This window comes from Pelophylax lessonae, assembly GCF_965119305.1.
Source record: "Pelophylax lessonae genome assembly, chromosome: 9".
In the NCBI taxonomy this organism is placed as follows: domain Eukaryota; kingdom Metazoa; phylum Chordata; class Amphibia; order Anura; family Ranidae; genus Pelophylax; species Pelophylax lessonae.
Window position 1 is genome coordinate 83,653,801 of NC_138776.1, and position 27,788 is coordinate 83,681,588.

Below are 27,788 nucleotides of genomic sequence, written 5' to 3' on the forward strand. Positions count from 1 at the left end.
CCCTAGGGACCTAGCAGCATGATATGGAAGAGTTAATTCTGCGCGTGCATGGGGTCCTCGCTGGTTCCCTTTAGGACCCACTTTGTCACTGGGAGATGGGTGGCGGAGTCTAGCTGGACTGGTGGAACGGGACACTGCAATGTGGTGTCTCCTTCAAAATGTTGCATCCTGAGCAGGTGTAATTATCCTGGGACTGCAAAGGCACCTTTACACAGCAAAGAGAGCGAAAGGTCCAGAAAGTGCATTGGGTGAGTTGGCCCCGCCCACCAGTGGTCTCACCACTTTGGTGCGCCCAAGGAGAGGAATGAGAAGATGGCTTAACTAAAGATGTGTGCTAGTGCTCTGCACTGAAATGTTTAACCTCACATGTTGCATTCTGCTCTGAAGATTCTGCTACTATCATGTAATGTAAAATATGATATGTCACGGCAAGTATTGTAAATATGAGAAGTTGCAATAAAGTGCTGGAAATGCATTCATGTGTGGACATTTCTTTTATTCTGAAAGAAGGCCTCTGGCTAGGAGTGTGACACAATGTGGTGCAGAGTTTTTTTTCAACAACAGGTGGGTGACCATCTTATCTGAGATGAAGCGGGATGGGAAAGTGCACATTTTGTTTCCAACATTTGCCCAATCACAGATCCCCGTACAGGTGGAGTTCTGTAGTCCAGAAGGCCGGGCTCACAACAATGGTTGAGATTTTAGTGCAACATGGGGACAAGTGCAGGTCTTGCATAGATGTACCAATATTTGTTTTAAATTTTCACTGACACTTTAATCCTTTTACTGCCACAAATGGGTCATACAGTGGAGGCTGTGGCGGGATTTGCACACTTTCCCAGGTGCTACAGTGCATGGCTATTAACGATGTATTGTACACGGTGGGAGCAGAATTGCAATCCCGGCCAGGAGCAGTTTACAGAGGAGGCTGCAGCAGACCAGTCACTGGTCTTGTATCCACCCTTTCCTGTAGTTTTCTACAAGGAGCCTGTACTTGGTGCAGTCTCCCGCAGTTTTGCTCTACACAGGATATGAGTATATATGCCCTCAGTTTTAAATAGAAATGAAAAGCTAAATAATTGTGTATATATATATTATAAACTTTACTGTATAAATGCCTATTTTTTTTTTTTTTAGGTGATCCCATAATCTGTTCTGAGCTGCAAATTGGGCCTACACTGCTAGGGTGGAGAAACAGCAGTACAGTGAATGGCTGTGCAGTGGAGTATGTCTGCACAAGTCTGAGCATTGGAGGACAGGCAGGCTGTTCTCCCAGCAAAGCCAGAAAGTTTACAATATTGGGAGGGATGTGCTCTCATGACTAGTATAGTCAGTTTGAAACAGGAAAGCAGGGGAACTGACAGGATCCCCAAGAATTTTATACAAGGGAAGCAATACAAAGACAACAGGATACCTTTTAACACAAGTACATGATAGAACAGGCGCATATCAGGAGTATTAAATTTTGGGGTAAAATACTGTTTAAGACCATTACGGTCCGTAACACAATTCCTGTGAGCAAATCTAATGATGTGATAATTCAACAATTTCATAACAGGAAAGAGTAAAGTTATTTTAAACACTACACTTCTGAAGAACTATTTCTAACATGCCAGTGTTACAAAACCTTCCCAATACAAAATTAATTTGTATTAATAATAAAGGGATAAATGTATAAGAAAAAACAGATTTGAAATGGCAAAAATGTCCATGTAGATAAAATTAATAAGCTGGAAATCTGAACAGCAGAGACACTTTAGAGAATTAGCCCCATTGTATGTACCATTTACCAAGGAAAGCTAACTTGCATTTAGATGTATTTTTAGGCAATAAAAGTATTTATTTTTTTTATTATTTTTTTGTCAACTTTTTCAGGCATAGATACAGTAGGTAGATACAGTAGGTTTAGCAAAACTTGCAGTATCAGGGTTTGGGACTATAAAAAATGCCAGGGGAACTTGTATGGAATTCTCTTTGTTCATGTGGTTTAAGAGCCCATTTACACTTTGACGTTCAGGTGCGTTGTAAGTGTTACGTGTATTATTGCACTGTAGTGTCGCTCATTTTTAATTGCAAATCAACACACTAACCCAAAGCTCCTCCAGTGTACACCCTCTGCACTATTGTGTGGTGCACTGTGATGGGAGAAATGCAACAAGTTAACATAAGGCAAGACGTGTCAAAATGCATTAACATGGAATCAGTGTTGTGACGGGAGTCACCTTGGTTGGGTGGGCCCGAGGAACCCAGCTTACCTTAGAGAGGTTGGGAAATCCCTCTCAGCCTCTCTTATGTGTAAGTCAACCTGTGTCTATTAGGAACACTGGGCGACCAAGGAAATGGACAGCTACTTAATGGACACTGAGAATATGGTTTGAATTACTTCAAATGGGATAGTAATATTTATCAACCATATATCTCAATAAATATATGAAGACTATTCCTGGCCTGTTGGATTCTGAACATGTTGATTGAAAGAGCTAATCACATTGGCCTCTGTTCCATATTCTTCAATGTAGGAGACTGCCAGTCTGTCACTGGTGGTCTCGTCCTATTGTCTGTAGAATAAGATATTCTGTGTTTATACTTAGGATAATTTGTAATTTTAGCCTTGTTGCAGGCTGGTTTAAGAGTGCTGAGTTTATTAGCATGTTAATGATAACCTTGTCTAGATGGGATTAGCCATGAGTCAGCTGTACCTCATTATCTAACCATTGTGTGATGTTTTGGGTAAATATTCGGGCCGTTGTTCATGTAGTGACTGACATACTCCTCAAGTGTATAAAATGTCTGTTTCTTGTTCAATAAATTAGTTGTTTTCAGATACATACAAGCTAAGTTGTCAGCTAGTTTTGGATGTAGGGTGACTGGAATATCTGATATCTATGTTCAAGACTGTGGAAAGCCGTATACTAACGGAAGCCCACAAACACATTGTGGGTCGCGGTTCCATTACAAGTGTAAATGGGACCTATGACAAAAGACAAAATACACAGCTTACGCATGAATGAGACATATCGCATGCATCTTCTTCAGGCCATTTTCTCTGATGATTGTTTCCCCTTTCTCATAGTAGGATTATGTCCTTTCTTCACATTATATACTTTTTGCTTCAATATATTAAAGAGGTTGTAAACCCATGAACGTTTTTTTTTTTTTTTTTCTGTAACCTGAAAGAGAAACACATAATGAGCTAGTATGCATCGCATAGTAGCTCATTATGAAATACTTACCTTAGAACAAGCCCCCGCCGTGCCACTCACCTGTATGACGGGCGACATGTCCAGTCGCCTGTCTTCCGGGATCGTGGCATCCGGTCATCTGATTGGCCGGAGCCGCGGTGACGTCCCTCCCGCGCGGGAGCTGACGGTCACAGCACGGGGCTCTGAAGAAACAGCACCAGCGGCCGTTCCTTCAGAGCGCATGCGCCAGTGACGTCACTGGCTGCATGTAAGGTAAATATCTCCTAAACGGTACATGTTTAGGAGATATTTACATTACCTATAGGTAAGCCTTAATATAGGCTTACCTATAGGTAAAAGTGTCAGGAGGGTTTACTTCCTCTTTAATTTACAGAAGGGTCATAACACACTAGGAAAATAAATTGCTGCCATTCTACCTCTAAACATCAAAATGTGATCACAATTCATTGTATTTAGACCTCTTCTGTCATTAGGAGTACTCCATGATCTCAGCATGTTCCGGGCAGGGTCTCCAACATGGTCACTATGGTCCTAACAGAATGTTCCTTGTACTCAGCATGTAACTTTCAGAGTGCGTTATGCTCAAACCATGTTCTTGTTAGAGGGTGCCTAATGTTTATCATGTGCCTAGGAGGTTGTAGTATGTATATATCCTATCCCTAGGGGACTGTTCCATGGGGTCAACATGTCCCTAGCAGAATGCTCCATGTGCTTAGTATGTTCCTTGTAAAGTGCTCTACATAACTTTATCACCAATGACCGATTAGGTGAATGACATTGATTACCTTTAACAATGGCATCTGAAAGTCGGTGTGATATATTAAGCAACAAGTAAACATGTTGTCCCCAAAGTTGATGTGTATGAAATCAGAAAAAATGTTTATCACAGTTTGATGTGTATGGGGCTGAGTAGTCGTAGACTAGCCAGCCATATAGATGGTAGCATGCATGTGCCTCACTTACCTGGAGAAGAAGGCAAGCCAGCAGAGCCAATATGATACTTTTGGCAAAGATCTGCTGGGAAAACTTTGGTCCTGCCATACATATGGCTTTTACTTTGAGACATACCACCTACCTAAACATCGTTGCTAACTAAGTACACCCCTTCATGTAAACTGTATTCCCTGATGGTAGTGGCATGTTTCAGCAGGAAAACCTGCCCTGCAACACTGCAAAAATAGTTCAAGAATGGCCTCAAGAACATGCATTTGAGGCATTGACTTAGCCTCCAGATCTCAATTCAATTGAGCATTTGTGGGATGTCTTTGAAAAACAAACCCGATCCAAGGAGGCTCCACCTTGCAGGACTTGAAGATCTGCTACTGATGGCTTGGTGCCCGATACAACAGCATACCTTCAGATGCCTAGTGGTGTTAATGCCTTGATGAGTCAGGGCTGTTTTGGCAGAAAAAGGGGGACCTACCTTACTGCCCTTACTCAAGATGGTCGTGGGCCAGAAATGCTAAGGGCTTGTTTTTCACAGCTATTTCTCAACAAAATAAAGCATAGAGATGTGTGTGGATGGATGGGAGAGTTTGCTTTAAATATCAGAAATGAATTTAACAGCGTTTTCGGTTTGTGGTGCTCAGATGCAGTGAAGATCCGTTTTAAATCACATGGGAGCTGTCTTACGGCTTTAAGAACCTGTAATTATGTTCAGCCAGATTTGAATTTTGGGTACCTATGCCACACAGCCAGTTTACTCACCTCGCTTTTCCCTACTACGGCTAAAATAATACAGCCTAGTCCAGGACCACTGTACCCTAATAATAACTACTTTTATAGAGTGGAGCAAACCAAAAGTTTGCGAGCAGGCAGGCTTTTTATAGCAAAGGAGACAAGATCAGTAACCTGGAAAAAAAAAAACTGGACAACGATGCTGTCATAGGGCCGATTCATGACGAATTGAGGTGCTATTTTAAAATACAGTGCCTTAAAAAGGTTTTCATATACCCTTTGACTGTTTCCACATTTTGTCATATTACAACCAAAAATGAAAAACGGAATTTTTGTAAAATCTTACCTGTAAAATTCCTTTCTCTGAGTCCTCCGACAGTCGCCGCCTCTTCATATTCGTCACATATGGGGTATTAGACTTTGCTCCGAAGGAGTAGCTAGGCAACAGAATATGTTAACATTAAAGCTTTTAACATATCCCACCCTCAAGGGGTGGTCCCCTCAGTCAATACCCTCCTACTTCCTGCAACCATATCTCAGTTTTAGTGGAATAGCAGTAGAGTATACAACCAAACCCCAAAAGAGGGGCGGGGGCGGCGACTGTCGGAGGACTCAGAGAAAGGAATTTTACAGGTAAGATTTTACAAAAATTCCGTTTTCTCTTACGTCCTCCGACAGTCGCCGCCTCTTCATATTCGTCACATATGGGGACGTCCCAAAGCAGTGCAAACATGAGGGGTGGGAAACGCATCCCCCCCGAAAAGGCAACGCAGTCTCCGCATCAAAGAAAGGAACCTTACCAAAGGAAGGAAACCAGCTGGGCAACAGGAAAAACAAGTGCTCAACAGGAGCAACAACCCAGGAAAAGACAAATAACCAGGGGATAAAAAACTTATCCCAACAGCCAGAGGTCCCCAAAAAGGGACCCTAGGGAATTGCCGCACTAAGAACCTTGCGGCCAAAGGAAGCATCCGCCGATGCCTGAACATCTACTTTGTAGAATTTTGTGAACGTGTGTACGGTCGACCAAGTCGCCGCCTTACACACCTGGGCTACAGAAGCCCCATGACGACAGGCCCAAGACGTACTCAGAGATCTAGTAGAGTGCGCCTTCACAGGCACAGGGGGAACCTTCCCCTGCAAGGCATAGGCCTGTTCAATGGTCTGCCTGATCCATTTGGCGATGGTAGAGGCCGAAGCCGCCATGCCCTTCCGAGGACCCTCTGGAAGAACAAACAAGGAGTCCGTCTTTCGAAAAGACTCAGTCGACTTAAGGTAAACCCTTATCGCCCGAACAACATCCAGAGAATGTAATCTCACCTCCTTTGGATGTTTAGGCTTCGCGCACAGCGAAGGCAAGACAATATCCTCATTAAGATGGAATTCCGAAACTCGTTTCGGAAGAAAAGAAGGATTAGGTCGCAAGACCACCTTATCCAAATGAACAATCAGATACGGAGATTTGCAGGACAAAGCTGCCAGCTCCGACACTCTGCGAGCCGAAGTGATCGCCACCAAAAAGGCGACCTTTTTGGACAACATAGACAACGAGATCTCCCTGATCTGTTCAAAAGGAGCACGTTGCAACACAGAGAGAACGAGATTCAAGTCCCAAGGGGGCAGAGGATCCCTCCTAGGAGGAACCAGATGCCGCACACCCTGAACAAAAGTGCCAACCAAGGAGTTGGAAGCCACGGGACGTTGAAACAGAACAGCCAGCGCAGACACCTGACCCTTTATCGTAGCCAGCGCCAAACGCTGATCGACACCCGTTTGAAGGAAGGACAGCACTCGGGAAACCGAGTACGTGCGGGGTGAAAACCCCCTGGACTCACACCAGGCAAAATAGGCCTTCCAAGTACGGTAATAAACCTTCCCCGAGGAAGACTTCCTCGCGTTGATCAAAGTATGAACGACCTCTGGGGAGAGACCCTTCTCCTTCAGGACCTCGGTCTCAACAGCCAGGCCGTCAAAGCCAGAGACTGTAAAGCAGGATGGAATATCGGTCCTTGAGACAGGAGATCGTCTCGAAGAGGCAGACGCCACGGGGCGTCGACCGCCAGATTCACGAGGTCTGCGTACCAGGACCGGCGAGGCCAGTCCGGTGCCACAAGAATCACCGTGCTGCGTTCCGAGTGTAACCTGCGAAGGAACCTGGACAGCAACTGAATCGGTGGAAACGCGTACATCAGCCTGTACTGATGCCACGGGGCCACTAACGCGTCCGACGCGTCTGCCCGAGGATCGCGCATCCTTGCCACGAACCTTCTCACCTTGTTGTTGAGACGAGACGCGAACAGGTCCACATCTGGAGGACCCCACTTCGCGCACAACATCTGGAAGACAGCCGGGTGGAGAGACCATTCCCCCTGATCCAGGGTCTGGCGGCTCAGATAGTCCGCCTGCCAGTTCTCCACCCCCGGAATGTGAACCGCCGTTATCGCCGGGACATGAGTCTCGGCCCAAGACAGAATGTCGGCCACTTCTCGAGCCGCTCGGGCACTCCTGGTGCCCCCTTGGTGGTTGATGTAGGCCACCGCCGTGGCATTGTCCGTCTGCACCCGAACCGGGCAGCCCTGCAGCCGGTCCGTCCAGCGATGAAGACAGAGATTTATCGCACGCAATTCCAGAATGTTGATCGGAAGGGAAGACTCCCCCTCCGACCAAGTTCCCTGGGCGGACAGAACGCCCAGAACACCACCCCAGCCCGACAGGCTGGCATCCGTGGTGATCACCGTCCACGAGACAGGACGAAACGACTTGCCCCCGGACACCATCGGGGACTGGAGCCACCACAGAAGGTCTCTTCTGGTGCGATGACTCAACGAGAGTTGAAGATCCAGAGATTGAGGTCGCCCGTCCCACATGGACAGGATCTCCGCTTGGAGACCCCGCGTGTGAAACTGGGCGAAGGGAATCGCCTCGAAGGCCGAGACCATCAATCCCAGACATCTCATGCACGTCCTCAGAGACGAGTGCGGAACGTCCCTGAGGGACCTGACTTCCTCCTGAAGAGTTCTGAGTTTGTCTTCCGGCAGGAAGACCTTCGCCTGCACCGAGTCCAGAATCATTCCCAGGTAGGGAAGACGAACCGACGGACTCAGCGTCGACTTTGGAAAATCTATCGTCCAACCAAACTCCTGCAGAGTTTGCATCGTGACAGACAGGTCCTTCTCCAGACCCTGGCTGGTCGCAGACCGAACCAGAATGTCGTCCAGATACCCCAGGACAGAAATGCCCTGGGCCCTCAATAATGCCAGAACCGGTGCAAGCACCTTGGTGAAGACCCGCGGAGCCGAGGCGAGACCAAAAGGCAACGCCACGAACTGGTAGTGATCCTCCGCAATGGCAAATCGAAGGAACCTCTGGTGACCCTCGAAAATGGGGATGTGAAGATACGCATCCTTTAAAATCGATGGAGGCCATGAATTCCCCCGGAACCAGGGCAGCCACCACCGATCGCAGGGATTCCATGCGGAACTTGCGAACCCGCACAGAGCGGTTCAGAGCCTTCAAGTCCAGAATTGGACGAACCTTGCCCTCCTTTCTGGGCACGGTGAACAGATTGGAATAAAACCCCCGAAATCTGTCCCGATGAGGCACCGGAACCACCACTCCCTGAGCCCTCAGGTCCCGCACCGCCAGGTGTAGGTCCCGCAAACGCTCTGGAGACAGTTGAAGATTTGAGGGAAAAAATCTGCTCTCCGGCCGAGAAACTCGATCTTGTAACCAGATCGAACGATCTCCTGAACCCATCTGTCCCGCACACGGGCCAACCAGGGCTGAAGAAAACCGAGCAAGCGTCCCCCCACCCCAAAACTGGGTGAGGGCGTCCCTTCAGGCCATACTGTTATGGGCTGCAGATCCGGATTGACCGGACTTCTGTTTCCCAGACCAGGGCTTCTTCTGAGAGCCTTGACCTTTGAACGGCTTGCCCTTGTAGTGCGGCCGAAAGGCACGAAAGGACCCCTGAGGGGGCCGAAAATTAGCATGCTTCTTCCCAGAAGCCCCCTTAGCCTTGGGGAAATGGGGCAAGAGAGTGCTCTTACCCCCGGTGATCCCCTTAATCAACACATCCAAGGACTCCCCAAAAAGGCGAGACCCATCATAAGGTAGATTGGCTAAGGTCTTACGTGAGGACTGGTCCACCGACCAACATTTTAACCAAACCAGGCGGCGAGACAACACCGCCACGCTGTGCACACGTGCAGCCAACGGAACCAGGTCCAGGTCCGCATCACACAGATACATGACACCCTGATGTATTTGATCCACCATATCCAGGGTCGCCGGCGAGGCCGAATCGGCCACTAGGACGCGCCTAAGCATCTGCGTCCAACTTGCGATCGCCTGGGCCGCCATGAGAGAAGCAAACAGAGCCTTAAGCATAGAACCCGTAACAGAATAAGTATGACGGGCAAGAGACTCCAATCTCCTATCCGTGGCATCACGGAACACAGGAGAATCCTCTGCAGGAATCGCAGTGGCTTTGTTTAAAACCGCAATTGCGTGATCCACTGGGGGAGGCACACACCACCTTTCATCAGTGGAAGGCGAGAAAGGATAACGCAGTTTGAATCTACTTGGCACAGCAAAAGGTTTGCGCAGATTGCGCCATTGTTCCTTAACAGCGCGCTGAAAATCATCATTGCAGGGAAAAACCTGCGGCGTCCTGCGTTTTCTCTGCGTCCCATAGGCCGCCAAGGCAGCGGGGGGACACACTTCATCCTGCAAACGCAGCGTTTGCTTTATGGAAGCAATCAATTCATCCATGATTGCAAGCTCTTCAGGCGAGCCAGGGGGAGAATTATCAACCCCCTCAACTTCAGCCTCCACCTCGGACCCCACTAAATCTAGGGAGGAGCGGGACCCCGATAAGGAGGCCCCCGCCATAACAGCCCCATCACCTTCACCCTCAGAATCAGAGGAAAGAGCAACTCTGGGCCTTTTAGTAGATTGAGCAGCCACCAGCATCTGCACCTGAGCAGCAAGGCCAGCCACAATAGTGGCTAAATCCCCCCCTGGGGGGGAAACAGCGGTCCCCTGGCTTTCCACCAAGGCGGTAGGAAATTTGCCCTCCTGAGAATCCATTGCCCCTATAATGCCGGACAACAAAGGGTTAACTGCCCCTTTAAGCAAGAGCGGCAAGCGCAGCCCACCGCACCACACTCAAGCACAATGAGACCCCCACAGGGAATATGCAAACTGAACACAGGCAATGGATAGCAAGAACAGAAGGATAAAACCTGAGGAGACCCTCGCCGCTGCTGCTGCCTCGATCGGTGTTCCTGGAAAGAGGAAGTGATGCTGCCAGGGCGCTCTATGAAAGCCTATGGAGGCTACAAGAAAATGGCCGCCATGCATGTAAAACATGCGGCCGGAGCGAGTGTAGGCAAAATGGCGCCGTTTGGCGCAGAAACCGCCGCTCCACAGTGCAGTAATGCACACGTCATCCCTGTATAAGAACACATGTCAGATCGCCGCAGCGATCGCTGTATATGCCCAAACATGCCAAAAAAACATGCCCCACAGCACACAGCTTCTCACACTGCCCAGGCTGGCACACACAGTGTCACACAGCTCCCCCCCCCCTTGCAGCCCACAGCATGCAGCCGAGAGATAGGGAGACAAGCAGTGTGAATAGAGGCAGGTTACACAGTCCCAGACTGACACCCCCCCAGACAGACAGGTCCCCACATAAATACACTTACCTCACATGGCGTGGGGGACCCGCACAGGCGAACAAGCCGCTGCACATGAGGCAGGGAGAGTCGCATTCAAGACGCACAGAATGGGGTTAAGAAACCGCACAGCGTCCAGTGAGGTAGCCACCTCACCAATCATCCCTGCACCGAACAGGGATGGGTCGTTCACTGTGCCAGGAGCGTTACCTGGCTGAACGCTCGATGGCAGGCTGGGAAGCCACTGACCCACGACCTGCGACCAGGGGGATCAGCCCGAGACCCAGCCCGCATGATCCTCTTCATCAGAAGAACTAACTAACGCTGACAAAAAGAACAGCTAAGTAAAGGTAGAGAGAAAACTCAAACAAAAATTCAAAAAGAAGAAAGAGTCTGGGGCAGAAAGCCCCAGCACAGAGAAAGCCAGCCACTCCTGACAAGCTAGACATTAAAACTGAGATATGGTTGCAGGAAGTAGGAGGGTATTGACTGAGGGGACCACCCCTTGAGGGTGGGATATGTTAAAAGCTTTAATGTTAACATATTCTGTTGCCTAGCTACTCCTTCGGAGCAAAGTCTAATACCCCATATGTGACGAATATGAAGAGGCGGCGACTGTCGGAGGACGTAAGAGAAATGTATTTTATTGGGATTTTAGGCGATAGACCCACACAAAGTGGCACATAATTGTGAAGTGGAAGGAAAATGATAAAACGTTTTTAAAATGTTTTACAAATAAAAAGTGTGGCATGCACGGAACCAATCACCTTCAGAAGTCACCTAATTAGAGTCCATCTGTGTGTAATTTAATCTCAGTAAAAATACAGCTGTTCTGTGAAGCCCTCAGAGGTTTGATAGAGAACCTTAGTGAACAAACAGCATCATGAAGGCCAAGGAAAACGCCAGACAGATCAGGGATAAAGTTTTGGAGAAGTTTAAAGCAGGGTTAGGTTATAAAAAGAATATCCCAAACTTTGAACATCTCACAGAGCACTGTTAATCCATCATCCGAAAATGGAAAGCGTATGGCACAACTGCAAACCTACAAAGATATGATCATCCACCAAAACTGACAGGCCGGGCAGGGAGAGCATTAATTAGAGAAGCAGCCAAGAGCCCCATGGTAACTCTGGAGGAGCTGCAGGGATCCACAGCTCAGGTGGGAGAATCTGTCCACTGGACAACTATTAGTTGTGCACTCCACAAATCTGGCCTTTATGGAAGAGTGGCAAGAAAAAAGCCACTGTTGAAAGAAATCCATAAGAAGTTCCATTCCCGGTTTGCAAGAAGCCATGTGGAGGACACAGCAAACAAGTGGAAGAAGGTGGTCTGGTCAAATTAGACCAAAATTGCAATTGGCCTAAAAGCAAAAGGCTATGTCTGGCGGAAAACTAACACTGCACTTCACCCTGAACACACCATCCCCACCGTGAAACATGGTGATGGCAGCATCATGTTGTGGGGATTCTTTTCTTCAGCAGGGACAGGGAAGCTGGTCAGAGTTAATGGGAAGAGGGATGGAGCCAAATACAGGACAATCTTAGAAGAAAACCTGTTAGAGTCTGCAAAAGACGTGAGACTGGAGAGGAGGTTCACCATTCAGCAGGACAACGATCCTAAACATACGGCCAGAGCTACAATGGAATGATTGACATCAAAGCATATTCATGTGTTAGAATGGCCCAGTCAAAGTCCAGACCTAAATCAAATTGAGAATCTGTGGCAAGACTTGAAAATTGCTGTTCAGACCCTCTCCATCCAGTCTGACAGAGCTTGAGTTATTTTGCAAAGAATGGGCAAAAATGTCACTCTCTGGATGTGCAAAGCTGGTAGAGACATCCCCAAAAAGACTTGCAGCAAAAGGATTGACTCAGGGGGCTGATAACAAATGCACGCCACACTTTTCACATACCCATTTGTAAAAAATTTTGAAAACCATTTATCATATTTTTCCACTTCACAATTATGTGCCATTTTGTGTTGGTCTATCAACATAAAATCGCAATAATACATTTACGTTTTTGGTTTTAACATAACTAAAATGTGGAATATTTCAAGGGGTACGAATACTTTTTCAAGGCACTGTACATCTAAGAATATATTAAAGAAATATGGGGGCGGCGCAGCACAGGAAATGATCCAGGTTTACCTGGCTGTCTCTAGCCTAGGTGCTTGCTGATCTGGAACAAGTCCAAACTGTATACTTTCTGCAGGTCAGTGCTTCAAGCATCAAATCTTTAGGATCAACATAACATAGCTAGGCGAATGCAATTTTTAAAAGATCTAAGTACTGGGAACCCATGTGCTTTCTCAGCACAGGTTTCCTATAGATAAATACTTGTAAAAAACGTAGAGTTCTAATTTTAATATGGTGTACAAATAGGTAGTTGTTTTGAGAATTTCTGTGCCAAAATGTTTTACAAGCAAAATCTAGGATATTATCAGGTATTTGAAAAAAAAATTGGTTTTGGCATCTATTTACAGGGCACCAGATAATTGATGAAAAAAAAAATCCTAGCACAAATCAAAATTATCTGTACTACTGTGTGTAAGCTACGGGTCCAGATTTAGGTAAATTAGCCATTTTAAAGGGGTAGGTTATGTTAACTTTGCAAAGTTCATATTAAAGAGAAAAAAAAAGAAAAAGAAGATGTACCTGTGGTAAAGAATGAGTTACCTCAACATTTCACACTCCTGATATGTGCCTGCTGTGCCATGTACTTGTATGAAAAAGCATTCAGTTCTCTTTGTATATCTTCCTTTGGGTGAAATTCCTGGTGATCCTGCCAGTCCCTCTGCTTTCCTGTTAAAAACTGACCACACTAAGGAGGAGAACACACACTGTGGTCAGTTCTCTGGCTACCCTGGGAACTCAGCCTGCTCTTCTCCAATGATCAGACTTGTCCAGACACCCCCCACAGGAAAATGTTACTCCGCACGCTGAGTATCCAAAATACGCAGATTCAGCTTATTCACCAACATTTACTTTCAGAAGTGAACCAACCTGCCTCTATTGCTTTAAAAGCTTGCCGACTGCGCACAGTATATTTACTGCGGCAGTCAGCCCCGGCCAGGCAGAGTGACCTAGATCTACGTCGCTAGCCTGTCACCGGGTTTTGAGCCAATAGCGGGCGAGCGCGCGCCCGCCTCGGCTCGTTCACAGAGGAGTCCGGGCGTGTGACCGGCGGACCCGATGTCCGACGGTCACACTACGATCGTCGGTAGAGCGGGAGAAAGGCGGGCAGCTTATGTAAACAAGCCGCCTGTCATTCTCCCTGTGTAAAAATGGAGATCAGACGGTTCTACTATGTAGAACCTTTGTTTTCTGTTTTTACAATAGGAGACCTGTCCCATCACAGTTAGAAACACGCCCCTAGGACACACTTAACCCCTTCCCTGCCAGTGTCATTTTTACAGTAACAGTGCATATGTATAGCACTGATGACTTCAGTAATGTCACCGGTACCCCCAAAAGTGTCAAAAATGTCAGTCAAGGGTCCGATCTGTCCGCCGCAATGTCGCAGTACCGCAAAATAAATAAATAAATCGCAGATCGCCGCCATTACTCGTTAAAAAAAAAAAAAAAAAAACACCAAAAATGACAAAAATCTTTCCCTTTATTAGTAAACGCTATAACTTTTGCGCAAACCAATCAAAATACGCTTTTTGCGATTTTTTTTACCAAACATATGTAGCATAAAACAAATTGGCCGAAAATGTTAAAATATTTTGATTTTTACATTTTTTTGGGGGGGAATTTCATATAAAAAAAAAGTGAAAAATATTGCTATTTTTGCAAAATTTACGCTCTTTTTTTTGTTTATAGCGCATGATCAAAAAATTGCACAGGTGATCAAATACCACCAAAAGAAAGCTCTGTTTGTGGGAAAAAAAGGACGCCAAATTCGTTTAGGTACAGAGTCGCACGACCGCGCAATTGTCCGTTAAAATCACGCAGTAAAAAAAAAAAAAAAGCAAAAAACCCCCTGGTCAGGAAGGGGGTAAAATCTTCCAGGGCTTAAGTGGTTAAGGAAAAAAATAAGCATAGAAAGTGACACAGGCAACATGGTTTATATAGATCTTTTATTCTATTCCCCAATCTCATAAAGATACAGAAAAAAAAAATCAATATTTCTAAAAAAACACACAGACTTGACATTTCAAATATATTACTGGCTCTGAAAAAAAAAAAAAAAAAGTAAAAACTCAAAATCTACAAGCCATGGTGCAAGGAGTTAATAACAAAGAAAAGTGCAATTCGATAAGTTAAGACAAGCATGGACACCCATCCTGCAGCCCTCCAGCTGCTGATGGAGACAAGCTAGGACTTGGTTCCTAAGAAGCTAGAAGGACAAAGTTGCACAATCTTGAGGTAAACAGCATGTTCAGCAGCTCATCGGTTCAAGTTACTGCAGAGGAAAGCATGGGATCACAGGGCCTTACATAAAATGTAATTCTAAAAAGAGCCATTCTGCTCCTAGAAACAAATCTCCACTTCCCTTTCCACCCTGACCTAGCTCAGTGTTGTGACAAAACGCAAGATTAAAGGGGAGCTCTCTGCAGCTTTATTGGAGTGAATGTGAACCTGACTAGGTCTGAAAAGTGTATCTTTGTTTACCCAGATATAAACAGATCAGATTTTCAGACAAATTATGCCAAATCAGACAAAATATGAGCTGTGGGTATCTTCAACTAAGAAATCAAAAGAGCCGCATAAACAATGGTCAGCTAAACAGTGACAGCATCCAATCAGATGCAATTTCACATGGCGACTGGGTCCGTTCTGCTCAGCGGGGGGATCTATCCACCCATCCCCGCTGAGCAGGCGGATGAACGCTCCGTCTCCGATCTGTGTGCAGACAGAGCTGTCAGATCCCCACTGTCCTCTATGGGGAGATCAGGTGAGAACGGACCGCCTGTCTGTTCTCATCCAATCCCATCCGATCCACCAGACAGATGGAAAATAGGGTTTCCATCCGGATTTCATGGACAGGATCGGAATCGGATAGCAGCGGGTGCCAGCTGACACCCACTGCCCCATAGGGATGCATTGAGCATCCGATCAGATACGCCTGAAAAACTGACAGGCGGATCGGATCGCCCGTGTGAAAGGGGCCTTAAAGCGGAGTTCCGGGCACAGATGTCATTTTTTAACAAACATACCCCCGGGGACAGTCAGGGCTAGCACATTCCACATTCCAGAAATACTTACTTATAAAATTTCTTCCACAGCGTTTCCATCTTTCTTGTGGGCAGCTGAAGCCGGCGCGGTCCTCTTCTGTGTCTTCTTCCGCGTCTTCTTGTCCCAGAATGCGCCTGCACCGGCCCCTCTCGTCACTTCCGGCGCGACGCAGCATTCCTCCACAGCTTCTGGGCATGCCCAGAAGCTGTTTAGCAGGGGAATGCGGCGTCGCCCGGAAATGACGAGCGGGGCCGGTGCCGTCGCATTGATTCCTGGGAGCTGTGACGTTCAGCTCCCAGGAATCATAGCGAGGCAGGAAGTGACGGGGTGAGCCGCGGCTCCGAGGGAGGAAGTACTCTGAGGTGAGTATCTTCGATCTTCAATTGCAAGGTAAGTAAACAAAAAAAAAAAAAAAAAAAACTATCCAATTCCTTTTCAGGTGAGGCATACCTAGCGGAGGGGCACAAAAAAAAAATCTCGTTTTTGTGCCCGGAACTCCGCTTTAAGGTATTCAGTCGAGGGTGTCTGCACACAGTAGCCAACAGTACAGATTTCACCATCCACCCTGTTTAGCATGGATGGGGGCAATCCATTGATTTTTTCTCTTGTTCAGCCCTCAGGGAACAAGAGAAATCCAGCCAGGTTTGCTAGCATTAGCCTTACGCTTTGGTCCCTGTGAGTCTAGGATTTGTGGATTTCTGCAAGTCAAGATTAATGGCTTGTTCAAAGCCATTAAAGATACACTGGTAAATGTAGATCAACACAGGCTCAGCGCAAGGACACATCGAAAGCAATTATTTTCTATGTGCCCTGTTCACACCAAAGCCTTGCATTGAGGTGGGTTGCCGTGTGCTGAATTAAAAGACAATGTACTGCACCTCACTGCATGTGACTGCACAGGACTTCAACCCCCTACAGTGCATAAAGTTGAATAAAGTGTAATTTTGTAACATTTCAATAAGGTTTAAGACTCGATTCACACTAGAGCGACTTGTCAGCCTGACAAGTCGCGGTCCCTCGCAGTCCATTGACTGCTACAGGACCTGTGTTCTAATAGGAGCGACACAAGTCGCTCCGACTTAGAAAAAGGGTCCTGTACTACTGTGGGGCGACCTCGGAGCGACTTGCATAGACATTCATTATATGAAGTCCGTGCAAGTCGCGCCGAAGTCGCAGTGCACGGGACTGGCAAGTCGCCTCCTGAAGTAGTGCAGAGTCGTGTCGCCATAGTGTGAACCGACTAAGTGGTACTAAAGGCTTCATTTTTAATAAACATTTTAGTTATACTTACCTGCTCTGTGTAAGGGTTTAGCACAGTGCAGCCCCAATCCTCCTCTTCTCGGGTCCCCCTTGCCAGTGTTCTGGGCTCCTCCCCCCCCCCTGCCAAGTGCCCCCATAGCAAGCGACTTGCTATGGGGACACTCGTTCCCAAGTTCTTTGTGCCTGGCCCCGCCTCCACTCCCTCCTCACTGGCTGTAATTGACAACTGTGGGAGTCAATGGCTCCCTCTGCTGTCTCTTAGCAAATGAAGAGGCAGAGAGCTGAGGCAGCTACCACTCTCATGCACATTGCTGGATTTGGCTCAGGTAAGTATTAGGGAGGGCTGCATACTGAAAGTTTTTTGCCTTCCTGCATAGAGTGCAGGAAGGTAAAAAAAAATCTAAGGCCTTGAAACGACTTTAGGAGAATAAAAAAAAAGGTAAGCAATGCATTGTAACAGTGCATCACGCCACTCCTCACTGTCTCTACACAACATACACCAGTGTCCATGTGTTTTAGCATGCAGGCAGGTATGAACAAGTCAAAAGCCATGCTCTCTTGTCACTAACCCCCATCCCATGTCATTCAACTCACAAATGCCACAGCTTCACTGAACAGTAGGCTCTTCACTATTAGACACATGAATGGCAGGTCCAGGCTTAGCATGAGGACAGAGTAGAACTTAATTACATCCAGGAAAGAGCCTTGACCTTGGATCCAGTTGGCTCTACAGGGATCCATTTAAAAACCAAATGCAGGTACCACATCTGTACTTGAGCACTGTTAGTACTTTAGGCACTTTTTGGGCTAGGTCATGTTCATTATATGCTTTGCTCCTGAACTCCAGTTCAGTAGCAGTAATTCCTGGCTATCTATATTCTACATGCAGGGGTAAAAGCAGCCACACCATTCCACAGAGGTCCATCCAGGAATACTATTTGCCTATTCTACTTCCCCACTTTTTAGCGGCTACTTGCTCCATGCCAAATTAGCAGTCACAGAATAACACTTGTAGCATGACTGTCTACATGAGCGTCCCATAGAAACTAATGAGCAGACAGGCAGAGGGCATAGGAACCGGTTTCAGGGTGGGAAGGAGTGTTGCTTGTGCTTCTCATGTGCAACTGTAAACCTCTTTATTTTCAAATCAAAATCAAGTCAACTAGCCCTGTTTAAGAAAAATAATTCATATTATGTAAAGCCAAATAGCCCTGTTCAATAATAAGAATTCATATTATGTGAAGTAACCCACAGCAACCAATCAGAATCCATCTTGTGCTTATTTAGGCACAGTGAATTATGACTGTTTGCTACATGCTACTACACATTATTGAATATATCAATAAAAAAAATGCTCAACGTGCAAGCAAAGTAACAGCAATAGCATTTCAGGAGTTAGAAGAGCAGATCATACAGTGAGTGACATTACTATAAATCGGAATAATGTCCTCACTGAAAACCAGTGTGGACTTCCCTTTCTAAAATCAGTGCACTGCAAGAACACAATCATTTTCTACACTTAACATTTACAAATAAGCATAACGTCTAACCCTGAGAACTCATCCCAACAATGGTGAATGCAGCTTCAGGGCCTGTCAGTTCTTTAATGTATTATAAGAATTGATAAAATCTCTAGAACAAAAAGTTATAGGAGCGATGTAGATTCCCTACCAAAATTTGGATAAAATGCTCTGTAGTTTAAGCTCCATCTGGCTTTTTTGGATTTTGCAACATAGACAGGAAAGAATGATTTGCATTTGCAAACCTTAGCCCTGGTTCACACTACCGCCATTTACCATGCGACACAAAAGTTGCATGACAAGTGAAAACATTAATTTCAATGGCAGCTGTTCCAATCAATGTGACTTTAAAAAGGCTCTTGCACTACTTTGATGCAACTTAAGAGTCCCATACACTATAAGGTAGCATGAAAGTTATGCTGGAAATCACATGACAATGGGGTCGCAGCAGTATAAACCGATGCTTAAAATTGGATCTACAATTTTTTTCCCCTAATAAATCGGTTTCAGCTCATGTAAACATACTTAAAGAGTGTTGATTGATTGATTTCTCTTTCTTGTAATCATGGTGTTCGATATTTATTACATACCAGTCTGTGCTCCCTGCCAAGTAGGAATGCAGAGTCATTGTGCTTTAGGCCTCTCGCACACTGTACTGATGTATGAGCATCAGACATTCCTGACAGAAAAAAACCATGGCCTGTATATCACTTGCTAGTATTTACGAGTAAGCACACACAAGCAGCAAGGGTGGCATTTGTGCGTATTTGCAATTATACACGCAAAAATACTAACCGGCAATTTTATTTTTATCAATGATCAATATGCAAAGCATGTTTAGGGGCCTGTGTGCACAGGCACAATGAAAATGATGGGCTGCATTTTAGATCAGTAAAAAAAAAAAAAAAAAATGCTGTATGCCTGAAAACTGAGCATTTTCAGGCAGCAGTGTGCAAGAGGCCTTACAGATCTTCCCGTACAAGGCTATCCTTTTGCACAGGCTGACATGAGACAATCACGATGGGATGAGATTGTCAGCTAGTTTGACTCATAAGTATGGGCACCAGTGGACTGCAACACACATGGCTGCCACATCTCCAGGCAGCTCATGTTAAGTTATCTCAGCAGTTGCTCTGCTGGAATGTCGACTCCACTCCTTGATATTCCTGGAGTGTTTTATAGCCTAAACCCAAAGCTGGCAGTGTAGTGGAATGGGCAAAAGAAATGATTTTACGCATTGTACTTTACTTTCCCACAATTCTTCTAGCTGGGCTAATTCTTTATAGCCCTTCAATCCCTTTTCGCAATTGTGATAGTAAACACATTTGTAACTATAATAAAAACCCACCCATTCCATTACAGATAAAAATAAAGGATTTGGAGTAAAGTCCGATTCCTGTACAGTCAGCTCAAAAAGTAGTTGCATATCAAGAGTAAGCAAGCAAACACAATATAATGTATGCAGGTATACACAGTATGTGACTTGCCAAATTTCAGTTGTGTGGAGTTTGTTTGTTCATCGGCGTAACAATTCGACAAATGGACAGAAACAGTCTCTGATGACTTTAGTAAATAGAAAAACAAAAAAAACACAAGTACAAAAAATGACCGTTGTATGAATAAAAAGGAGTGTAAAACAACCCATGCCCTTTGACAGCGATCTCAAGCATCAGTCATTTGCTCAGCTGGTGCAGATGTCAAGGTGGGCAAGGAGTTCGCGGTGCTGGCTGGTTGGGTACATGGCTTGACACCGTGGGCACTCTAGAAAACTTTCATCAAGGAGATTTTTGGGTTTTGGAGACGGGTATTTCTCTCTTGTGCACAGTTTACTGTCAAATTCAGACACGAAATTGCTAGATGTATCGACAAAATAAAAGTCACGTTTCTGTGAGAGACCAAAAAAGAAATATGGATGAAAAGATTTGTGAATTTTTGATAAAAAGCATTCTGTTAAAATTTGAATCTCCTGCACATCTCAGTGTTCGAAGGTATTATAATAAACAGGCAATATAGACAGCTTATGTTTGCTGCTCATAGACATAAATGTCATCTTAATAGATAAAGTAGTAGTTAGACTGTTTATTACTGGAAAGGTCACAGTCTGTAGATTGCCAATCCACCTTAAGCTGGCCTTACATGGTCAAAATTTGGTCGGTATCTGAAGATCGGGAACCAGACAAATTTCAATCCATGCATTGCCAATTACAATTCGTGAGAAGTCGATTGGGATGGGACGGTTGGAAAACTTCAGTTTTATCAGGGCTGTAGCCCTGTTCTGTTGCATTCCTGGTCTCTCCCTGGGCTCAGCGGTTCAATCCACCAGGTCCTACTTCATGACTATGTTCATTCGTGACGTACTAGCCAGTGCAAGGAAACAAAGCATGCAGCTGGAGACCAGGAAATCAACACTGCCGAACTGTTGGATTCAGCCAATAGTTCCTCCTTACTACAGCAGAAATAGGTGGCAGGGGGTAACGAGAAACAAGCATTACATTTCTAATTGAAGGGAACATAATTTTACTATCTACAGTATATTAGCAACAGAGTTTATTTAACCACTTGCCGACTGCTGCACGACTATTTACGTCGGCAGTCAGCCCCTCACAGGCAGAGCGACGTCGCTAGCCTGTGAGGGTCTAGGGAGCGAGCGCGTGCCCCCGGAGGCGCGGTCACAGACACCCCCCCCCCCGCATGTGACCAGCGGACCCGATGTCCGCCGGTCACTCGGCGATCGTCGGTGCAGAGGGAGAAAGGCAGGCGGCTGATGTAAACAAGCCGCCTGTCACTCTCCCCTGTGTAGGAATAGTGATCATACAGTTCTACTATGTAGGGTCGTTGATCACTGTTCCTACACCTCAAGCCACAGCCAATCACAGTTAGAATCACGCCCATAGGGACACACATAACCCCTCCCTCTCAAAAAAAGTTAACCCCTTCACTGCCAGTGTAATTTTACAGTAACAGTGCATATGTATAGCACTGATTACTGTAGAAATGTCACTGGTAACCTCAAAAGTGTCAAAAATGTCAGAGTAAGGGTCTGATCTGTCCGCCGCAATGTCGCAGTATCGCAAAAAAAAAAATAAAATTGCAGATCGCCGCCATTACGCGTTAAAAAAAAAAAAAACACCAAAAATGACAAAAATCTTTCCCTTTGTTATTAAACGCGATAACTTTTGCGCAAACCAATTAAAATAAGCTTTTGCGGGTTTTTTTAACCAAACATAGGTAGCATAAAACAAATTGGCCGAAAATGTTAACAAATTTAGATTTTTACTTTTTTTTTTTGGGGAATTTCATATAAAAAATGTGAAAAATTGTTATTTTTGCAAAATTGACGCTGTTTTTTGTTTATAGCACATGATCAAAAAAAAAAAAAAAAAAAATCACACAGGTGATCAAATACCACCAAAAGAAAGCTGTTTGTGGGAAGAAAAGGACATCAATTTCATTTGGGTACAGCGTCGCACGACTGCGCAATTGTCCGTTAAAGTCACGCAGTGCCGAATCGCAAAAAAGGCCCTGGTCAGGAAGGGGGTAAAATCTTCCGGTGGTTAAGGTCTGATAAAGCCATGTAGACGCATATATTCCAGTTTGAGTTTTCAGTTAATGTTTAAGCTAACTCCAAAAGACTTTACTTTAAAACCTCTCAGTAATGGGTATGATGTTAAAAACGAAGACCAGGCTATCGGTTGTGTGTGTTTTAGAGTATGTATAGGATAGAAATAGGAATGTAAAAAGAGCCTAGACTTACCCCCGGCTCCAGCTTGGTTATCTGGTCCTGTGTCTTACGTAGTTCCTTCAAAACCTTATACAGTTGGTGCTGAACGTTATGTCTGTCAATCTTCTCATTTTCTAAGTCCGCGGTGCACCTCTGGATCTAATCACACAAGAAATGTATGCTAGATTAGTAAAGGTTATGGAATGAGAGGGGAGGTGAAAACATAATTCACATGTTAAGAAACAGACTTCAGTAACATGAAAGACAGATATAAAATGTACAATGGTAATTGATAATATATATATAAAAAGTGTGATTGTAAACATACTTTTTAATGCCAACACTGTAGAAATGTTAGCCATTAAAGGATGCTATGTGGACAATACTTTATTTTTCTTCTACAATAAACCAATTTCTCATTTAATATGTTAAACAAAATGAGGTTTAGAGACAATCTAAACCTCTTAATCTCTCACACAAAGCATAAGTGCTGAAAAAAATACAAGCATAATACAAGCAGGAAGATTGTGGCTATCATTGTAGTAGCACCAATCAAAAGGTACATGTATGGAGATATCCGCACTAAAATAATATGATGAATCAGAATAAAGCAGCTAGCATACATTTGTTGAGTACAAATAAAAATACATAAAATGTCCATATGCAGTGCTAAAAGCTAAAAACCAAGTAGTCCATATATTATGATGAAAGGAAGAGATGAGATCCCTGCAACAGCTTCAGTGTGAGAATACAGCACACCATAGTGTCATTCCAATCTCCTTAGCAGAGAAAAAGTGAGAGCGGGCATATATCAGGAACTACTGATGTAGCGCCTCAATCATCAGGTGGACAACTCCAAACCGTGACACATCACGTGGCACTGACTACAATGATTGCCTGCTTCCGAGCGGCCTCCAAGTATGAGACATGTACAGTTACATGCACCAATCTAAGTATGCAATAAAGATCATAAGTAAAGTTTGGCTTTAGGCATCTATGTGAATAATCAAGTCACTAGACAACAAAGGTTCTTCTTATTCTTCTTGGAGTAGATTCAACAAGATGTTGGAAACATTCCTCTGGGATTTTGGTCTATATTAACATGACAGCATCACGCAGTTGCTGCAGATTTGTCAGCTGCACATCCATGATGCGGATCTCCTGTTCCACCATATCCCAAAGGTGCTCTATTGTACTGAGATCTGGTGACTGTGGAGGCCATTGGAGTACAGTGACCTCATTGTAATGTTCATGAAACCAGTGGTGAGATGATTGGAGCATTGTGACATGGTGCATTATCTTGCTGGAAGAAGCCATCAGAAGATGGGTACACTGTAGTCATAAAGGGATGGACATGGTCAGCAACAATACTCAGGTGGGTCGTGGCATTTAAACAATGCTCAATTGGTACTAAGGGGCCCAAAGTGTGCCAAGAAAATATCCCCCAAGCGATTACATCATCCCCACCAGCCTGAAACATTGATACAAGGCAGGATGGATCCATGCTTTCATGTTGTTTAGGCCAAACTCTGACCCTACCATCAGAATGTCGCAGCTGAAATCGATACTCATCAGACCAGCCAACATTTTTCCAATCTTCTGTTGTCTAATTTTGGTGAGCCTGTGTGAATTGTAGCCTCAGTTTCCTGTTCTTAGCTGACAGGAGTGGCACCCAGTGTGGTCTTCTGCTGCTGTAGTCGATTTGCTTCAAGGTTCGATGTGTTGTGCGCGTTCAGAGATGTTGTTTGTAACAAGTGGTTATTTGAGTTACTATTGCCTTTCTATCATCTTTAACCAGTCTGCCCATTCTCCTCTTACATCAACAAGGCATTTTTGTCCACACAACTGCCACTTCACTGGATATATTCTCCTTTTTGGACCATTCTTTGTAAACCCGAGAGATGGTTGTGCGTGAAAATCCTAGTAGATCAGTTTTTGAAATACTCAGCCCAGCTAGTATGGCACTTACAACCATGCCACGTTCAAAGTCAATTAAATCCCCTTTCTTCCCCATTCCGATGCTCAGTTTGAACTTCAGCAAGTCCTCTTCACCATGTCTAGATGCCTAAATGCATTAAGTTGCTGCCATGTAATTGGAGGATTAGCAATTTGTGTTACCAAGCAATTGAACAGGTGTACCTATTAAAGATTATATATCTATATCTCATATATATATATATATATATATATATATATATATATATATATATATATATATATATATATATATATATATATATATATATATATAATATACACACACAAACATACATACATACATACATACACTGCCTGCCTTGACCACATACCTGCCTAAATTCTGGGTTCTTCTCCCTATACACACCTGCTTCATTTTGAATTCAATGTTTTTCGGCCTTCACATCCACGTCATCTAGTCCCAGATCCATTCTGTGAATTGTAAGACTACTAGCCTCATCTGCCAATGCAGCTTAGATCTCAATGAAGCACAAGTGCTGTAACGCCACTGCACTTCTAGTCCATTGTTTACTCCCTCCAGCTTCATACCAGAAGGTCCATGGAAGAGTCTACAGAAGCCTGTACATTACAGACACACAATGTCAATATTCAGCCCCCGTTCACATTAGCAAGAATTTCCAAAAGTAGTTCCTGCACTACGTTTGGCGACTTCGGGGGTGACTTCAATAGACATCGGTACATGAACCCACACAGAGGTCTTTCAAGTCGCCCCTGAAGTTGGAATAAAATGCAGCTTTGAAATGGTGCGGGTTCAGATGAAGTTGCATGATTTCTGAACTGTGTTCAGTGTGAACAAGGGTTTATATAGAGAAACAGAACAATGATTATTCACCTGCTGCTCCAAAGCTGCCACCTTCTGCTGCTCCTCTTGCTGCCTCGACATTGAGTTCTGCATCTTCTCAATCTAGATCATTTCAAAATTAAACTTCATTGTTAATTAAAGGCTCATAGTTGTGGCACAACAAAGAAAATAGGTGTACAGTCGCTATCTGGCTGCATCATGAAAGACAAAATCTGTTGCTGTAGATGTAAAACAAGCCCAAAGATTAATGCTTACATTTTTGCACACAAAATGCACATGGATGGATAAACAATTGACATAAATGTTCCTCATTGTAACTTCATGACCAAACTGCATTCCTTTGCAAATCCCATGTGATTATGTGCAGTGTGATTTGAGCCTATTCATTTTTAATGGCTCAAATTGCACCACACCAAAAAAAAGGTGCCGGCAGCTTTTTTTTTGTTCGCACTGGAACCGGTTCGCATGGGTGTTCATACTTATGCGATCCAGTTCAGGTAAAAGCACTGCTTTTTGCAGCCTACTTTTAGGGTGTCATTAACTTTAAATTGACACCCGCAGCAGATTGTATGAACAGTGTGATTGATGTGCGGTGAACACATAGGAAATGCTACGCTTCTTGCACTACAACAGTGTGAACCAGGGTTCAATCAGTACATCTTAATAGCCTGTTCACACTAGAATGCAGTGCAGGAGAGCTGCATTCCGGCACTGCATTCCAATCACGTTGCCCTTGCAATTTACTAAGGGGGTCAGTTCAAAGTGAATGACACCCCAAACGCAGGTCACAAATGTAGTGTGTTTGCCTGCACTGGATCAAACGGTATAAAAAGTACCATGCATTTCAAAAAGTACTGCATGCACTACTTTTCGTGAAGTGTGATTTCAGCCCATTCAAAATGAATAGTGCTGAAATCATCCTGCACAGAACTGCATGTAAATCGCACAGGAACTGCACAGCATTCTTGTGCTATTCACATGCAGTTCCTAGTGTGAATGGGCCCTATTTTCCTTGTGCCTTGAGAGGCGTTAACATGGGTCAATGTTAAAGTGATTGTAAAGGCAGAAGGTTTTTTTTTTCATCCTAATACATTCTACGTATTAAGATAAAAAAGCCTTCTGTGTGCAGCAGCCCCCCTCAGCCCCTCTAATACTTACCTGAGCCCCATCTTAAATCAAGGAATGTTGCAGGAGTTTCTCAGCTGCCCAGGCTCCTGCTGCTGTCCGGCAGCCAATCAGGAGAGGGAAGGGGGGGCAGGTTGCAGCTTCCTGTCTGAATGGATACACAGAGCTGTGACGGCTTTGGTGCCCCCACAGCAAGCTGCTTGCTGTGGGGGCACTCAACAGGAGGGAGAGGCCAGGAGCTAAGAAGAGGGACCCGAGAAGAGGAGGATCCAGTCCGCTCTGCAAAACCAACTACACAGAGCAGGTAAGTATAACATGTTATTGAAAAAAAAAAAAAAAAAAAAAGAATTTGAACATTTTGTTTTGACACATCTGAATGAAACATAGCAGATTTACATTAAGGGTTCAATTGGGCTTTAACATCTTTAGGTTTGCACTTAGTCCGTTTGCAGCTTGCATTGTACATTGTAGTGGACAACATAGTGGCAAACCAAAATTAATATGGCATCTGTTCTACACACCTGAATAATTCAATGTACATACGCAATAGCTTCTGTAATGCACTGCAACCATGTAATCATTGGAAAAAAGACCACCAACTGCTAGAGGTAAGCAGCCGCTACAAAAGCTTAGCCAAGCCCTGTCTGTCTATTTCCACTTCAATGAGTTAAATTTGCAGTTGCTTGTTGTCCCAAATATATTAGGGGGCTAATGTGCTAAGAAAGTATTGGTTTTTCTTTAATAGGATTCAATATGCTTACGGAAATTAAAACCACGTGTAAAGTAATATATGTGTGAATAATAATGGGGCGTACTTAATGTATAAAGCAAAGTTAAATAACAAAAATACATGGTGATGTAATGTGCAAACAGTTCTAACTGGACATGCTACAATATAGAAACAAGGGTGGTTCTGGCTGCCTTCCAAACTCAATTTCACCAGACAAGAAGAGGGGTGCGAACAAAGACGACCATGTTCCCAAACATGCTCCCCTGTACTTTAGGCATATATTCATATGGGAGCTGGGCTCCAGGGGAAAAAAAAACATCTAAAGATGGGTGTTACCATGTATGGCTTGTGCTATGTTACTATTATACATCCCAGATAGCACTGCATGTGCTGAAACTTACAGTTCTGACGGTAGTACATTGATAGTAAATTGTTCTAGCTCCACCCATGGAACATCTTGTATTCTTTTCACAGAATACAGGGCGTTCTATGAATAGACAAGGGGAGGGTTGGATGAATGTCACAATCTCCTCTTGTCTAATTATGCCCTGTATTCGGTTTAAATAATGCAAGATGATTGATGGAAGAGGAAGGTGGAGAGTGACCGATTATCACTGTATTTTCAGTGTTGGTAATTCAGCACTTACAGCACTCTCCAGGATGAATGAAAGTAAAAATCTTAAAATAAGTATGGGCAAAACTTTTTAGACTAAACTCATCTTGAGGGTCACAGCAGTGCACTTACTATTGCTCTTCTGTGACCCAGAATCAGCCAACAGCAGTCTATAGCCGAATGTCAGCTGTTGTCACAGAGCCGCTCTAGGCTCTGGAAGGATCCCTACCATATTATCGAGAGCCACCTAGCTGACCGCTGGCTCCACTTCTCAGC

At 44.6% G+C, this 27,788-nt stretch overlaps 1 protein-coding gene across 1 annotated transcript in view; it reads right to left on the reverse strand.

Annotated features, from left to right (window-relative positions):
- Positions 1-20,152: 20,152 nt before the first annotated feature.
- The window catches only part of CEP55 (centrosomal protein 55), a 30,930-nt gene continuing 23,294 nt past the window's right edge, over positions 20,153-27,788 (reverse strand). Inside the window, exons 6-8 of the mRNA XM_082267591.1 lie at positions 25,075-25,146; positions 22,278-22,403; positions 20,153-20,408 (exon numbers count right to left, since the gene is read on the reverse strand). Of these exons, the coding sequence (XP_082123717.1) occupies positions 20,205-20,408; positions 22,278-22,403; positions 25,075-25,146 (402 nt within the window). The 3' untranslated portion in view covers positions 20,153-20,204. The remainder of the gene's footprint in view (positions 20,409-22,277; positions 22,404-25,074; positions 25,147-27,788) is intronic.